Source organism: Vulpes lagopus, chromosome 5 (genome assembly GCF_018345385.1).
Source record: "Vulpes lagopus strain Blue_001 chromosome 5, ASM1834538v1, whole genome shotgun sequence".
NCBI classification, from domain to species: domain Eukaryota; kingdom Metazoa; phylum Chordata; class Mammalia; order Carnivora; family Canidae; genus Vulpes; species Vulpes lagopus.
Window position 1 is genome coordinate 63763638 of NC_054828.1, and position 17292 is coordinate 63780929.

The 17292-nt window shown below is 47.6% G+C and overlaps 1 protein-coding gene across 3 annotated transcripts in view; it reads left to right on the forward strand.

Moving 5' to 3' along the window:
* Positions 1-14285, forward strand: part of PPM1H (protein phosphatase, Mg2+/Mn2+ dependent 1H) — a 253998-nt gene extending 239713 nt beyond the window's left edge. For all 3 annotated transcript variants that reach the window (XM_041754313.1, XM_041754314.1, XM_041754316.1), the window contains one exon: positions 13898-14285. In XM_041754313.1, coding sequence (XP_041610247.1) covers positions 13898-14045 — 148 coding nt within the window. In that variant the 3' untranslated portion in view covers positions 14046-14285. The remainder of the gene's footprint in view (positions 1-13897) is intronic.
* The last annotated feature ends 3007 nt before the right edge of the window (positions 14286-17292 follow it).

The window sequence follows — 17292 nt, forward strand, 5'->3', positions numbered from 1 at the left end:
AGTTAGATGTGACAATATTATGAAGATACACAAATTCTTTCATAGGTACGTTATAAAGATATCAATCTTTAGAGTCAGCACAGTTATAACCAAAGTTCCAGTGAGGTTTTCATGTAGCTTCATAAGGTCAATCTAAGATGTATATGGAAGAACAAAATGCCAGGAATGTTTGTGACATTTCTGTATGGGTCTTACCCTTCTAGATATTAAGACAAAATCAGAACAATTGAAATGGTGTAGAGAACATTAAAACTGAATCCCTTCTTCACACCATAGACTAAAATCAAGCCCCTGCAAATTACGACTTACATGCGAAAGGCAAAATAAATACAACTTATAGAAAATTGTTTGGGAGAAATTGTCTTTATGATCTTAGCATAGAGAAGGATTTCTTAAAGAAGACCCAGAAAGCACAAACGATAAAAGATTGATAACCTTGACTGCATTAAAATTTGCAACTTCGGTTCTTCAAAAGACAACATAAAGAGTAAAATGACAAGCCATGAACTGGGAAAAGATTTTTGCAACTGGCATAAGTGAAGAGGGATTCATACCCATAAAATACAATGAACTCTCACAGGTCAATAAAGGAAACACAGACAACCCATTAGAAAAATGAGCAAGAGCCAAACAGTCATGACACAGAAGAACATTAATGTCCAATAAATAAATGCATTTTTAAAACACTCAAATGCAGTAAGCAGAGAGGTACAAATTAAAAACATGAGGTAACGGCAGATGGCCTTGTGAATTTGTAGACAGGCAGATGACATGTTGGCGTACCTGGGGGAGTCGGGCATTTGCCTGTCCTGTGACTCAGAAGTTCTTCTCTTGGGTCTGTGCCCTGGAGCACTGGTTCTGCAAGTGTAGTCCTTGGGTCACGTGGCATCGGCAGTATCGGAAAACTTGTTAGAAATGCAGATTACCAGGCCCCATCCCAAATCTATCGGATAAAACTCCGGTGATGGGACCCAGCAGGTTGTGTTTTAACAGATCATTCAGGCCATCTGGTGCTGGTGAAATTCCAAATGAAAAGATAATCCACAGGGACGCCCGGGTAGCTCAGTGGTTGAGCGCCTGCCTTTGGCCCAGGGAGTGATCCCGGGGGTCTTGGGGTCAAGTCCCACATTGGGCTCCCTACATGGAGCCCACTTCTCCCTCTGCCTGTGTCTCTGCCTCTCTCTGTGTCTCTCATGAATAAATAAATAAAATCTTGAAAAGAAAAAAGATAACCCACAGAACTGTTTTTATTACAAAAGCTGGGATCAACACACATGTCCAGTCACAGATGGATAAACCAAGGGATGCTTCACAGCTCAAAAGGAACAAACCAAAGATGTGCTCGTTTGTGGGGAAGAATCTAGAAAAACGGGATGTTGAGTTTAATAAGGAAGTCACAGAAGAATACGCAGATGATGACTGTGTGAAGTAGAAGACTAGCCCTGTGTCATTTGGGTAAACAGATACTAAAGCTATAATAAAAAAAAAAAAAGCAAGAGACTTAACCCCAAGTTCAGGACTGTGGCTACATTGGTAGAAGGGGTGGCGGGCGGGGAGGAAGGTCAGCACGTCGTTGCGTCTGCATGTGAACTGGGAGACACAGCTTGGCCTGGCGCTCCCCTGCTCAGAACCTCATCGCGCTGCGAGTCCAGCTCCTGGTCCTGCCCTGTAGGCCTGGGCGAGCGTCCTTAAGCTGCCAGTGCCTCCGGTCCCTCCTCTGCAAAGGTGGGGCTTCCCTGGGACAGCCCCGAACCCGAGGGCCAGTGGGCGGGTGCTGTCGCTGTTCTGTGTGCGATGCCGTCTGTCTACACCTCGTATACCCCACAGCAGAAACTCCTCCTGCAGGAAAAACGTGAAGGCGACGCTCTTTTGCCACTTCCACTTGCTTAGTACCCAAGTGTTTGGATTCTTTTATTTGAGCTTAAATGCATTTTTCTCCTGTTGAGCTTTTAGTTTTCATGTGATGCTTTATATCCTGCTGGTTAGCAACGTTCTCGTTGGTTTTCTCTCCCGTGATTATTTTTATGAAGCTTCACAAAGCCAGCTGACAGGTGCGAGGGCCCAGGCGCCAAACTCGGTTTGAAAATCTCTCCGAGCTCACGTGGGTTTGCTCACCAGCCAGCCCACCGCTCTCCATGGCAACAGACCTGCCCTCCAGGGGCTGGTAACCTCTGGACAGTGTTGTCGCAGGGCAGGTGGGTACCGCTGGGGGCAGGTGCATGCCGCTCAGGGCAGGTGCATGCAGCTCAGGGCAGGTGGGTGCCGCTCAGCACAGGTGCATGCCGCTTGCAGGTGCATGCCGCTCAGCACAGGTGGGTGCCGCTCAGCTGCAGGTGCATGCCGCTCGGGGCAGGTGGGTGCCACTCGGGGCATGTGTGTGCCTCTCAGGACAGGTGCATGCCGCTCAGCACAGGTGGGTGCCGCTCAGCTGCAGGTGCATGCCTCTTGGGGCAGGTGGGTGCCTGTCAGGACAGGTGGGTGCCGTTCGGGGCAGGTGTGTGCCTCTCAGGACAGGTGGGTGCCGTGCAGGGCAGGTGCGTGCTGCTCAGCTGCAGGCGCATGCCGCTCAGGGCGGGTGGGTGCCGCTCAGGGCCGGTGGGTGCCGCTCAGGGCAGGTGCGTGCCGCTCAGGGCAGGTGCGTGCTGCTCAGCGCAGGTGGATGCCTCTCAGGGCAGGTGGGTGCTGCTCAGCGCAGGTGGATGCCTCTCAGGGCAAGTGAGTGCTGCTCAGCGCAGGTGGATGCCTCTCAGGACAGGTGCATGCCACTCAGCACAGGTGGGTGCCTCTCAGGGCAGGTGCATACCAGCCCAGGACAGGTGCATGCTGCTCGGCGCAGGCTCCTGGGTCTCTCAGGACTGCTACCTCCAGACGCAGGGCTTACCGCAATTTCGTGGGGCAAACGAGGCGGGAAAGAAAAAGGGTTTGTGTCGCCTTTCGGGGGAGATGACAAACCAAAGCCTAGGAGGGGACTCTGCGGCAGGGACGCGGCAAGCGCCTGGAGCTGGGGTAGCTCAGCAGTCCCACTGGCAAGGAAGGGAGGTGGCTGCGGCTGAGGGGACTGGCAGGTGGCCGAGGGCGCGATGGGCCCAGCTTGCTCCTGGGGCGGGGAGGGGGCAGGAGGCACGCACTCCTGGCCGTGCCCGTGGGGCTGAAGGTCCGCAGGGTCACGGACATGCAAGGGCGTTGCGGTGTGAGCCGTTAAGGACCGGCGCCTAACCTAAGCTTCCTTCCCATGGTGACTGCCTGATGCCTGGGGGCTCCGCAGTCCAGCATCTGCCTGTGGCCCAGGCCGTGACCCCGGGGTCCCAGGATCGAGTCCCACATCGGGCTCCCTGCACGGAGCCTGCTTCTCCATCTGCCTGCGTTTCTGCCTCTCTCTCTCTCTCTCTGTGTGTGTGTGTGTCTCTCATGAATCAATAAATAAAATTTATTTTATTTTTTTAATAAAATTTTTAAAATATGTATGAGTGGAAGTCCCCCGAATAAATTTTAATCTAAGTCATCCTGTCTGGGAGGAGGAAAGAGCCACTTCCTAATTCCAGAGGCTCTGTAGCTCTTCCTTAGCCAGGAGGATTCATTTCTCCCCAGATAGAAGCCAGGACCAAAGGCGTACCTATGTAACCATGTTGGGGGGCTGGAGGGCTGGGGGTAGGGGTGGAGGGTTCCTGGGTCCAAACGTGACGCAGCTGCCCAAAGGAGGTCAGCCTGTTGTTTGACGGAACGTGAGGAAGGACAGGTGTACCCCCAGGGTGGGCTACCCCCCAGCGAGGCCACAGGGCAAATGAGAACAGCAGTGGTCCTTCATTCAAGGGTTTGAATGGGGCCGGTCTACTCTGAGTTCTGCGGATTTTGTACAAAAATTTCTTTTTGTCTAGAAATTTAGCAGAACAGAAAGGCTGACCATTAGCCCTGTGACAGGCAGGCCTTTGGGGTTTAGCCTTGGGATTATTCAACTTTTAAGGTTTCATGTAGGTTGTTTCCTTTTCCTTTTCTTTTTAGCAACTGCTGTCCTCAACAAGTGGCCAGCATTGCCTTCCTGTGATGCTGTCCTTTCCCACCAAGGAATTCATAAATAGCATGTCCCCCTCTAGAGCGCAGAGGGAGGGAAGGGACGATTAGCATAACGATATGTTTGCAACTTTCTGACCCTGACCCCATCCTCTCAGGCAGAGATGGAGTAAAAATCAGCTGTATGAGTCTCTTGACTCCAGTGTATCTTCTGAAGTCCCTGTTGCTGTTTTGAACTGTCTCCACGGAAGAACCAGAAAATTAAAAGGAGGCTTCTTATGGACGCGCCAGAGGGAGTGTGGCGGATTTCTCTTGCTTTTTCTTTTCTTCTGTCGAGTGGAGTTCGCCCTGAAGTTTAGCAGAGTGGCGGGGCTGCGAGTCCCCTGTGGGGTTATGAATTGAACCATTCATAGGAAATACGCCAAGCCAGCACCTGAGTCGGGTAGTTGGAGTCATGGACGAGAACCTGTAGTTCTCTGTAAACCTGGCAGGGGAAAAAACAACAATACCAGGAAGGGTTTCTACTGAGGCCTAAACATCTCACACAACTTGGAGATGGTGCTCAGAGAAAGGCCTGGAAGGGGTTTTCTGAGGCAAACTATCTGGGATTGACTTAGCCCCTCCATCAGGCTGAAGGTCTAGCAGTAGGTCTCCTGCGGACAGTATTCAACATGGAGGCAAGTGTGTCCACGTTCAGAGAGGATGCTTAGTGTTTTGTCCAAAGGTAATAAAGTGTCATTATGACTGAGGGGGAAGGACATGGACAAAGCCGAGGGGAACCAGGGCCAAAGAACAGTAAACCAACCATGGAAGCATGGCCTGCAGGCACATTCCAGATGCCCAGGCCAAACTCTGTGGGCCTTTGCCAGGCCTTCCCACCCCAAACCTCTCTGCAGAAGCCTCCTTTTTGTGGACCTTTGGACATCGTGTCCCTGTCCCCCTGCTGGGACACCCGAAGGGGCTCATTACGGGGTGTTCAATCTGTAAGTCCCAACACAGCACCTCCCCTAACAAGAGAGACCGCCTTGATGGGTCACAGCCCGGATGTCCTCCTCCACGTCCACGCTCCCCGAGACTCGGTCTATGAGCCTCGATGAGGAAGAGAGGAAGCAGCAAAACAGCCCCCAACACTGACTGCGGTGTTACCAGCGCAGCTATTGAGTGCGGGTTTGTGTTTCCTCGATAATAATGACATTTATTTTGGCAAAGGATGAAAGAAAGTTCTTCTTATGAAATCTTTCTGTGGATTAGCCGGACTGATCTCTCCCAGCACCACGTGGTTTGGAAAAACTATGGCTCCGATGCAAAAAGGAAGGGTTCCCGTCACCACCGCCCCCCACTCCCCCCACAGCTATTACAGCTTGAGGAACAGAGTCGTGGGTGCGCGACCTGCTGCTGGGAGACTGGAGCAGTCTGTTGCATGTTGCATTGTTGTTCCTTTTGCACAATCCAGCATCCTTAGGCCCCGGGGACGTTGGCAGTCGGTCTGCACTGCTGCCCACGGCGCCTCCGAACAGCCAGGCCCCTCTTTCCTCCCTCGCTGCCATCTACGGGGCGGCCGGGGCAGAGGCGTGGGGCCACTTAGTGGGACCATCAGGACATTTCAAGGACTTGCCAGGGAAGATCAAGAAGGAAATGCTCCGTTGTTTCCCCTCACATTGAAAAGTTTGCCAGTGGGGATACAAGCAAAACTAAACACGCACCCCCTAAGAGACCAGGGAGTCGGTGCCAGGGCAGAGGGGGGATGAGGCCTGGCGTGCGTTCCCACCCTCTCCTGTGACTATGGGCGGCTCTTCTCAGCCCCTGGCCCTCTGCCTGCGGGCACCTTAACCCCTGGGGTACGCAGTGGCAGTGTCACAGTACCAGTGCCTCCGAATAGTCCACCAGACTAGGACCCCCGCACCCTGGGCCAGGGACAGAAGCTGTCATGAGTGGCTTCAGTGACCCCAGAGGCTGGTAAGGGACACGCCTGGTTCAGCTCCCAGCAGTGAGATGCCTCGTCCTGGGATGCGCTGCCCGGGGCCAAATACAACAAAGAGCCCTCACCCCTACCCGCCAGCCGCTGTAGATGCCTGCCAATGTTCCAGAGCTTGGGAGAGCTTTTCTACCTCTTAAATTTCAGAGGCCTGCTCTGAATGCAAAGAAGATTCCTCCTCCTGTTCCCATCACACTCTATTACTGCTGGGCATCAGCAGATGGAGGCTGCCTTTTATATGCAAATATGGGGAACCCATTAATTCCCCAATTCCTGCCACCCACCTCCCTCCTGTGAGACCCTGATCTGCACCATCTAAATGGCAAATAGCAGTTCCCACCCAACGAGAACTATTAAGGCCTTAAAGGCACGGGTATAGCCTGAGGCCTGAAAAGGAGGCCGCTTCCACACCAGTGCTGATTCAGAGGTGGCCTCTGTTGGAAACCGGCTCCCTAAGCGGTGGACGCCGGAAGGCAAATCTCTTGGGGAAGAAAAAGACATCTTCTGTTCAGTGAGGACAACGCGAGCGAGCGTGTAGTGACCCCTGACCAGGTACCGGGACTGTGCGGAATGTTTTGTGGAAGGTTCTCACTCAGTTCCTTGCGGGGGCCTCCGAGGTCTCACCCTGCCATCATTCCAGATTTATAAGGAAGAAAAGAGGGGCTCCAAGAGGCCGAGGGATTTTTCCAGAGTGCCCATGTGGGCCGTGGTCAAACCAAGATTACGCCCTCGGCCACCCACGCCCACACCCTGAGCCCCTCCGTATTCTCTGCTGAAGAGCTGAGACAAGTAGGAAAGGCCACAGATGCCTCAGAATCACGGGGACAACAGACCATGGAGGATTTATGGGTCAGGGCCCTGTGAAAAGGGCTTCTGGCCTTCCCGTAGTTCTTCAGCCCTCTTCCTTTCTTTGTTTTCTTCCCTCCCCTGCTGTCCTTTCTCTGCCCCCCCCCCCCCCCCCCCGCCCTCGGAGCCTGAGGAAGCCTCTGAGCCAAGCCCTGTGCCGTGTGCCAAGTGAGCTCCCTCCCTGGCAGCCATTCATTTTAGCAGAGCTTTGCTGATCAATATTGAAAGCTTCGGCCCAGAAGAAAAATGTTCTCAAAATACAAACCTTGTCTCCCAGGGAGATTCTTAGAAGAGAGCGAGTGCTTCAGACTGCTCCGGCAGTTCTCTCCTGTGGTCTGACCAAGCATTCTGAATAAGGCAGTCGGGAATGGCCCTTCGTCTGCTCCACTCCCAGCTTCCAGAACCACCAGGCCTCTCCGCCTGCTTCAGGCCGGCGTGCAGTGGAATTCATTTCCCTTCAGTGGCACCATATTCTTTGCTTCTCTCCTGTAGGTTTTGTTCTCCCATTTCCTGTTTTGACAGTCTGTGGCACGTGTCTGCCCTTGTGTTCAGTCTCACTACCAAAATCTATAGAGTTCTCCTGTTTTACTGACACATTTAGCAGTTTCTTTCATAGTCACCAAACCAGGTAGCCCTTGTCAGGTAGATATTAGAGGAAAACCAAATGGTACTGGGGAGACCCGGTTCTTTCCCTCCAGAGAAAGTTGTCTCCTCTTGTACCACGTTGGATACAAAGTAACCTTACAAATGGTTTCATGTCTGAGGTGAGTTGGCTCTCGAATATGGATGCCACTGGATTTTGAAATGGCGACCAGCCTGGCCGAATATTGGAGCTAGGGCAAAACACCCTCTCCCAAGAGCCGGTTTCTGGGGTTGTGTTGAGTTGATCATTCACAAGGAAAGCTCCTGCAAGTGGCCTCATTTTACCTGAATATTGTTTCTGACTTCATTTCAATACAGGATCTCCTGTAGCCTGAGGGAAATGTCAAGAAACTGGTCATAGAGTTCAGATGTACTGTTAAGTCACTGAATACAGCATCTAATCAGCCCCCTTCAGTTGTCTGCACAGGCTGCTCTTACAGAGAAGATACCACACTCACCAGAGAAGTCTGGCAAAGAGAAGTCATGTGGAGGAAATCTGAGCTCCTGGCCACAGTGTTGGAAGAAGTGGTCCTGGACATTCTCCCAAAGCCTTGCAGGTTGGAGCCATCCATCCCTGAAGCACAGGAATACACAGATGATGGCAAGAACCTGAAGTTCTTTGAGGAAGGGATATGGTTGGCTAGGCTCACCACACAGGAAGTGGGAAGTTAAACCTCACACCACCCCTGTGTTAGGAGAATCCTAACCCAAAAAATTACACGTTCTAGAAAAACCCATAGTGTTTCCTAGTAAAGGCAGATTTAAAAATCTCTCTATAACATAGAGCACAGAGTAACCCACCCCTATTAAAGAGAAATTTATATCTTACCTTCAAACCCACTATGAGAAAGAATAATTAGATATAATGGAGCCTTCCTTCTTGTTCTCCAAAGAAAACCCAGTAGAATAAGTTGAAACTTTAAACTTGTACAACTAGAACCACAAGGTAAGAAGAGGTAGATTTGGAAAACAACCAAATGGAATTCACAATGGGGAAAAGTATGTCACTGAAATAAAGTCACTACAGTTCACCCTTGAATAACATGGGTTTGGAACTGCATGAATCCACTTATACATGTATTTTTTGACATGGTACTGTAAATGTGCTTTCTCTTATGATTTTTAATAACATTTTCTGTAGCTTACTTTATTGTAAGAATACAACATATATAATAAGTACACAATACAAGTAATAATATGTATTAATTATTTATGTTATCATATGTCTAGGTAACAATAGGCTATTAAGAGTTAAGTTTTCAGAGTCAAAAGTTACACTTGGATTTTTGACTGTGTGGTGGTTGGTGCCGCTAACCTCTGTGTTGTTGAACAGTTTACTGAATGGATTGAAGAGCAAACCACTACAACAGGAATTAGTGAATTTAAATAAATCAGATAGAAAAAAAACCAGGAATGAAGTGGACATGAAGATAAAATGGAGAAGGTCTAATAGGAGAAAATATAAGAATAGAAGGCAAGCAATATTCAGAAAGTTCGCAGTTGAAAGTTTTCCAGAATCAAAGAAATATCTTCTCATTTGAAGGAGTAAAACACATTTTCAACCATGATAAATATAAAGGAATCCTCACTGTTATGTCTTGGTGTAACTTCCAACCATCAATAACAAAACAATAGTAAAAAACTTAAAAGGCTACCAATGAAAAAATATTTCCTTATAAAGAGATGACTTCTCTACAAGAAGAGTCACAATAAATGAAATATTATCTCTAAACTGCAGAGGGAAAATAATGGTCAACCCAGGATTCTATACCCAATAAAGCTATCCTGCAAGATAAAAAGCAAAAGTAATAAAAGACGTTTGTGGTCCAAAGACAGGATGAGTATGGGTTTTTTTTAAGATTTTATTTATTCATGAGAGACAGAGAGAGAGGCAGAGACACAGGCAGAGGGAGAAGCAGGCTCCCAGTGGGGAGCCCGACATGGGATTTGATCAATCAACCTGATAGAAAGCAAGAATGAAGAAAAACATAATAAAGAGAAAACACACAGGAAGTTTTCTATTTGTTTACATGTGTGTATTAGTGATGTCAGATTAATAAGCTCAGATATATCCATTTTTACAATAAATATAGTTTACATCTTAATAACTATGAGATTAGATTTTATTGTAATTAGCCGTATACCACTAATGAAATACACTTTAAAATACAAAGTTTAAAAAAATAAGACCAGATGAATTTCACAGATATTTACAGAACTTTACATCCAAACACAACTGAATACATATTCTTCTCGAGTGCACATGGAACTTTCTCCAGAATAGACCACATACTCGGTCACAAATCAGGTCTCAACCGAGACCAAAAGAAAAAGATTCATGGAAACTAATGAGAATGAAGATACAACCGTTCAAAATCCTTGGGATACAGCAAAAGCAGTCCTGAGAGGGAAATACATCGCAATACAAGCCTCCCTCAAAAAACTGGAAAAAACTCAAATATACAAGCTAACCTTGCACCTAAAGGAACCGGAGAAAGAATAGCAAATAGATCCTACACCCAGCAGAAGAAGAGAGTTAATAAAGATTGAAGCAGAACTCAATGAAATAGAGACCAGAAGAACTGTGGAACAGATCAACAAAACCAGGAGTTGGTTCTGTGAAAGAATTAATAAGATAGATAAGCCATTAGCCAGCCTTATTACAAAGTTTTAAAAAATAAATTAAAAAGAAAAATAAATAATGGAGTGAAAGGAAAAAAATTTTTAAAAATAAAATTATTACTAAAGCTTAAGAAAAATGAAGTACAAAGTTTAGAAGTCCCACTCAGTCTTGTAGATTTTATCATTTAAAAATATCAGGATGAAGAGGTGACACTGAAAATGACTACCATTTCCTGCCTGAGAGACTGGGGATCACATTAACTAAGAATGATAGATGGGGAAAGTCCCACCTTGGAGGTGAAAATAAGTTAATATTTATTGACTTCTTCTTAAGCCTTCACTGGGGACTACCAGCGAACTTAGGGAGCATCAGAAGAGTTTGTGTCGTGTGTCATGGAAGCCCCAGACACGGGAGGACTTGGGTGTGTAGGCGGGTGAAAGCCTCCCCTCACCCATAAAAAAAGGAGCATTCAGGAAGACAGGAGCCGTCAAAGGCAAAGAAGGTGGTCAGTAGCGTCTGTGCTGGAGCAGGGCTGGGCTGAATGAGTACTGAGAAGAAGCTCTTAGGTCAAGGTGCAAGAGGCCAGCCTCGTAAGGTAGGGGAGCCTACTGGTGAGAGATTAAGGAGGAAAAAGGGAAGAAATTGAAGGAGCAAAAATGGATTTCTCTCTCAAGAAGTTCAGCACCTAAGGGAAGACAGAATGGATGGTAAAAAGAAATTCAGGCTCAAGGGAAGTTCTCTTGGAATAGGCAATAACCATTTTTAAGAATAAAACCTTAATTATCTAGAGCCCTCAGGGAAATGAGTTTCCTGGGTAACCGTCTTTTCTAGGTGACCTAATGCTGCTTTTTAAAATACCACTGCTAATTTTGACCATTTTTTAAATACCCAGAGTCACCAGTAATGGCAACATCAGGGTGGTCCCTTGCCTTGAACTGAGGGTGTTCCTCTGTGGCTCTGTCTAACCTCGTTTGGATCTTTCTCATTGTTGCCCCAAGGCTGCAGACCCAGAGAGGCCAAGGGAATGACTTGCCTCTTTCCAGGCTAGCCACAGGAGCTGGCTTGAGTTCTTGTGTCCGTTTTTTGACCTCTTGGTTTTTTTGAAACAATAAATATTAACTTATTTTCACCTCCAAGGTGGGACCTTCCCCATCTATCATCTTCTTTTTCTGTCAGCCACATTTTATTGTAACCTGACATAGCGTGCTCTTGAGCTGAGTTCAGGTGTGTGCAGCTCTGACACAGGAAGAGCTATATTGACTCTGTATTGACTCAGCCCCGGTTCTTAACTTAAAAGGCTAAAGTTTGAGGGACGCCTGGGTGGTTCAGCGGTTCAGCTCAGGGTGTGATCCCAGGATCCTGAGATCGAGTCCCGCATCGGGGTCCACACAGGAAGCCTGCTTCTCCCTCTGCCTCTCTCTGTGTCTCTCATGAATAAATACGTAAAATCTTAAAAAAAACAAAAAAACAAAAAAAGGCTAAAGTTTGGACCCTGGTCCATCACCAGGATAATAACATCCCTCTGATACTGTGGTAGCCTTTCCCTACATGGTTGTATGTCAGGTATACGATTTAACATAAACCCAAGGGTAATCTGGGGTGAGCATCTGAGAGAATCTTCTGAATATAGTATAAGCTACCGAATGTGCATTTTGGGGACGTTTATGGGGCCGTTTAGCCAAAGGCCGCTCTGGGCTCCTTGCTGTTTATTTCCTGATCTCAGTGGGAGAACCCTCGGAAAGGGGCCTCATCCTCCCTCGAGTGCAACCTAAGAGCTTTCTGCCGCAAAACTGATAATTCTCTCAGGACAGAAGAAGGTGTCTCTCCTACCCACCTACCAGCCATCGTCCCGGAGGAAAGGCATTTATTTTGCATGAACTAAACAGCACTTCCTGTGCCCGCTGTAGCGTGTGCCGCGCTCCTCCCTGCTATCTGGGCTGCAAGTAGACTCGAGTCTCAAAGACTTTATGTCCTGGAATCTTAATCCTGAGATCATTTTCTACGAACCTTAGTCTTAAATATTATAATGATGGGCTAGATGCTGGCCTCGTTTATTTTATTTTACTTTATTTTATTTTATTTTAGTATTTGTTTACTTGCCAATCTCTTTTAATATGAAATCCAGCAAATCCATAAGGGGTCTTACCAGAAGAAATAGAAGAGCCTCCTGGTGCTCTGAATTCCATAAAATCGCAGTCCTAAAGGCAAGGCAGAGACATTCCAAAGTAGGGAAAAGCCACTAGTAGTATCAGGGTGGTCTGTTGTTAAAGGCTTCCAAGAAGCATTCCTTATAGGGTGACATTTATTATCTTGGTGATTTATCAGTCTGGCTTTTAGCTTTTCAGATTCAGAAACTGGTTTAATCTACATACAAAGAACAGATTCATTGTCGGAGCTGGACTCACCCTAACCAAGCTTACAAGATTGATGTGGAAACCGAAATGCCAGTTGACGTTTATGTGGAGAACTACAATTGACTGATATTCTTACAGCACAATGACTGGCTCACCCTTTCCCTGTAGGCAGGCCTACACAAGGAGCCAGATCATAATCAGGTTATTTGGTGAACGTGAAATCAGAGTTAACGGTGAATCATGTTTAATGGCACAGGCTGAGAGAATAATTCATCCACGCTAAATATGGTCGTACCAGCGGAACTAAATCTCTTTGAAGTCTGTCAGCTAAGACTTTCTCTGCTCTGATCAGTATTTGGATAGACACCTGCCGATGTTTTGCCTCATTTTTTTAATGCCACACAGCCAACCCGGGCCCATACCCACCAAAATCCCCTCCCACACTGGTCGTTATATGTCAGTACTTGCCATTGGCTAATAGTGTAGTCATTCTTTTTCCTAAATGTAAATCTCTACGTGCAATCATATTTTCCAATTCTTGGAGGACCCCCACACACACACCTGCCGCTGTACCTAAATACCTATATTGATCAAGAGGAGAGTGTGGCATTGATAAGGGGGAGTGAATAGTTCATCCACACCAAGGCTTATCAGTCATTTCAAAAAACACCTTCACGTTTTTACTGTACTCCCATGCGACGGGCACTATTAATGTTTTTATTTAAATAAACTCACTTTTAAAAAAAAATAAATTCCCTTTTTAAAAATAATTCTATTGGGATCCCTGGGTGGCGCAGTGGTTTAGCGCCTGCCTTTGGCCCAGGGCGCGATCCTGGAGACCCGGGATCGAATCCCACGTCGGGCTCCCGGTGCATGGAGCCTGCTTCTCCCTCTGCCTATGTCTCTGCCTCTCTCTCTCTCTGTGACTATCATAGATTAAAAAAATAATAATAATAAAAAAAATAAAAATAATTCTATTTAAAAGATTGACCCCTACCATAAATAGAAAATGACTATCCTTTGTCCTAAAAAGAATGTGGCCCTCAAAATATCACTGAAAACAAAAGCTCTTATGTTTCCCAAGTACTTTTTTCGCTAGCCATGGTTTGCAGTGCAAAGCTGTGAGCTGAGCAGATCCACGTTAAAGACAGCCTTACACCAAATAGAGACTCTCTCCTTGATATCCCCAAAAACCTCAGAGGAGGACTCAACAGAATAATTTAGGAGGTTCTTTAAAGTATGGGGTGCCTTGTCCATCTACCACCTAAAAGCATAATCTCACATTAGGCATCCCACATTTTGGGAAAAGATGGCCTAGCCTTTTTGAGACTATAGGGGTATTTGAAAAGCATTTACGTAGCTGTAGTGATGCCTGCTTCTCAGCCTTGCTCGACTCCTGATTCTGCCTAATGCCGACTGATGGTCTCATTCCTACTTCTCTCTACACAGGTACACGCTGGCAGCTCAGGACCTGGTGATGCGTGCCCGCGGTGTCCTAAAGGACAGAGGATGGCGGATATCTAATGACCGACTGGGCTCAGGAGACGACATTTCTGTATATGTCATTCCTTTAATACATGGGAACAAACTTTCCTGAAAAAGAGCCCAGGGGATTGGGAGGACAGCAGGGGAGAAAGCTGGGATACTCTTGGCAGGACGGGACTGGGAAGTACCCCAGCAGAGTTCCAGGTGATGCAGCCTCTTCCTAGCCCAGGTGGGAAGTGTGCTGCCGAGAGGCCTCTGACTGTACTTCTGGGGGACCCTTCGATCTCAGTTTCCTCTTTAGTAACAGGTCTGGATACTCAACAAGAGCAAAACATAAAGGCTGCTACCGAGAGTTGTGTTTCTTTTGGTTCCTTTAATAGGCCTCCAGGTGGTCACTGCCTGTTTGGGGTACACACATATTTATTTAGAATAGCTAGGCAGCCATTTTCAGGTGTAACTGGTGGAAGACGCTGGCCTGTCAAGCTGCCAGCTTCTCTACGGGTTCAAAGTGCTGCGTTGCAAAGTTGGGGATCATGCCTCAGAAAGTGTAAGCACCCCCCTTCTAGTAAGCCTGAGATCTATTTCAGGGAACGCTATCTCTGTGTGTCTCTCTCTCTATTCTATCATGGTAATGGTGGGGTGAGGCAGGGATTTTTTTTTTTTCTCTTCGATATTTCTTGAGTCTTAATTGTTTCCCTTCCATAAAACAGGCCTGGGACTTTCCAGCTCCTTGCTGAGGAATATTCATGTGTCAAAGTCCAGCCCAGGCTGTCCTTGTACCCAGTAGCCCACATCACCCAGGCAGCCTTCTGGAACAGTGCCCTAGCTGCCAGAGTTCTTGTCCTTGTTGTGTAACAGTTTGTCTTGAATTGCATTTTCTCACCAAATCAGTATGTTTTCCTGAAAATATGGGCGTTTCTTTGGACCAGCGGTTCCTCTGTTGTCTTCAAGGGTCCCCTTTTCATGGCTTGAGATTTCTCTGAGAATCTAGGTTTTGAAATCTGGAATGGTTGGCCCTCCCCACCTGCTGGGGGCTGTGGGGACACCCATAAAGCAGTGTTTAAGAGATCAGTACAGGAAGCTCCATGTACCAGGCAGTTCGCCATACCTCACATGAAGATCCTTCCTTCATTTTGGATTCAGGTTCCATGGGCTGTGACAGCCCCCAAGGGCCATGTATCAGTGTACTGTCAAGGAGCAATGGTCCCGCTCTCTCTCTCCGAAGGGCAAGGCCCACTTAGAATAGCTGTTTGATAAAAGTGAATTTGAATTGGGTTGACGGGTCATTCTCATGCCGTGTGCCCCATGCCTTCCCCTTGGAATCACGTCCCAGCCACCCAACAGCTGAAACCCCAGTTCCCATTGTTGCTGCACTTCTGAGTGTTCCTCACAAGAGCTGCAGAAGCAGCGAACACCAAAACTACCTGTTGCCTCTCTACCACGAGGAATCACAAAGTAGATTTTTAGAAGGCACTTCCATCTCTTAGGCAGACTACGGTTCTGCACTTGGGGGGCCTTACAGAGCAGCGTCCAATTACTGAGTCTTCCTGCACACGTCCTGTGGCATCATCACCACCTTGAGGATTTTGTGTAATTAGAGCATCCTTCCCACCCGATAAAGAAAAATGTCGTTGATGTGATTCCCAAAGCTGCTGGAGAGCCAATTCCAGTTCGCATGTTTGTTGAATCCTTTCCCGGAGGAGAGGAGAGGGATCGTTCCTCCAGGATAGTTCATCACCTTCCCAGAGTTGTAGATATTTTATTAGGAAAGGCCTGGAGCCTCTCTACTCAGGTATGAATTCATTCCACAGTGTGGAAATGACGCGCTGCCTGGTAGGTGAAGTACTATGGGAACTTACCCACCAGCTGTTTGCCAAAATGTCTCCTGGGACGAATTGGATGACCACACTGTCAGGGGTCACCTTCACCTGACAGCTTCCCTCCTCCCCCAGGAGATTTCAGCTACCCCAGATGTCTCTGCGGGGACAGGTTTGTGGTAAAGCATTTGCTTCTCTGGAGGAACACGATGCTGTGGGACAACACGCCGCCATTTTACAGCATCCTGGTCCCCTTCCTGCTCCTGCTCTGATGCAAAGTCACATACAAATTGAAAACCAGAATGTTTTCTGTGGAGGACCCTGAACTGCCTTCTTTGCGAAGCTGTCCTCACAAGCAGTCACCTCTTTCCCATGTTCCCGTTGCCTTTCATCTGTTTCCTCTCCTGGGCTTCTCTGTTGGTCCCTCCTTGAGCTTTTTCTACTTTGATTTGAGCCACCAGAGTCTGATTTTGGGTATAGATGTTATGACAGCCTTCGACTCAATTCACCAGTTCATTTACTGCCAAGAAATGTCTCAGGAAAAATTCTGGAACCCCCCCCCCCTTTTTTTTTCAATTTATTCTAAAGTCTTGAGCATTCAAGTCCTGCTGGTTTTGGTTAGAAAGGTATCCAGGAATTCCTTTCAGAAGCCTCCTTGGTGGAAAGACGTTAGTAAAAAGCTGAAGCCCTGTTTCTGTGTGGGGGATGGGAGGAAAATTAGAAATGAGGCGAATAAATCATATGGGGAAAAGTGCTTTGTTAGTGCCCATAAAAGACCTACGCAGCACTGATGAGCTCTGCGAATTGAGCTTACTCTGTTTGGCTTTACTTTGCACCCAGGAACCCAGGCCATCCCGTCCCAGAGCAGTAACTGTGTCTACATAACGGGGTTGGCCCTTGGAGCATTCCTGGAAAGGTCAAAAGGCAACACACTCAAAATTCTGAAGGACGCATTTACATGTGGCTCTGAAATCTTGGACAGCTGACTTCTAGCCAGCTCTGCTTGTTCTCATCGTCCCAGAGGAAGTCTTGTTTAATAAAAAGCGTTCGATTTCCTGGTCAGGACTTTATGGTTGTCCTGGGGCGGGGAGGTGGCCACTTCCTCTAATGAAAGGCTCTTTCCATTCTAAATCTCTGTTAGGCTGGACCCTGCTCTTCCGAATATTTGGGGACAGTCTTTTCCTTAAAGAGAGCAAACTCCCACTCCGTGCACACCCTGCAGGTGACCACCTACCCTGGGTTCTCGTGACACCTGCGGTCGTCAGAGCGGTGGCCACAGTCACAGGTGGAGGGTACGTTCTGGGGTGGCCGTCCTTCCCTAACTGCGGCTCTTGGGGCGGGAAGGGAGAGGGGGACATCAGGCGAGGCTGCCGATTCAGCTGTGGAATAGGACAAAACCACACCAAGTGGCGATGTCAGTTCCTTTCCCCAACTTTGGGGAATTTAGGGTATTTGATTTTTTGAAATTCCTAGCAGCTCACCTCTATGGGGCCGTGCAAAGTGAGCTGTGCTGTAGGTAGCTACTGGTGAACAGGGTGAGAG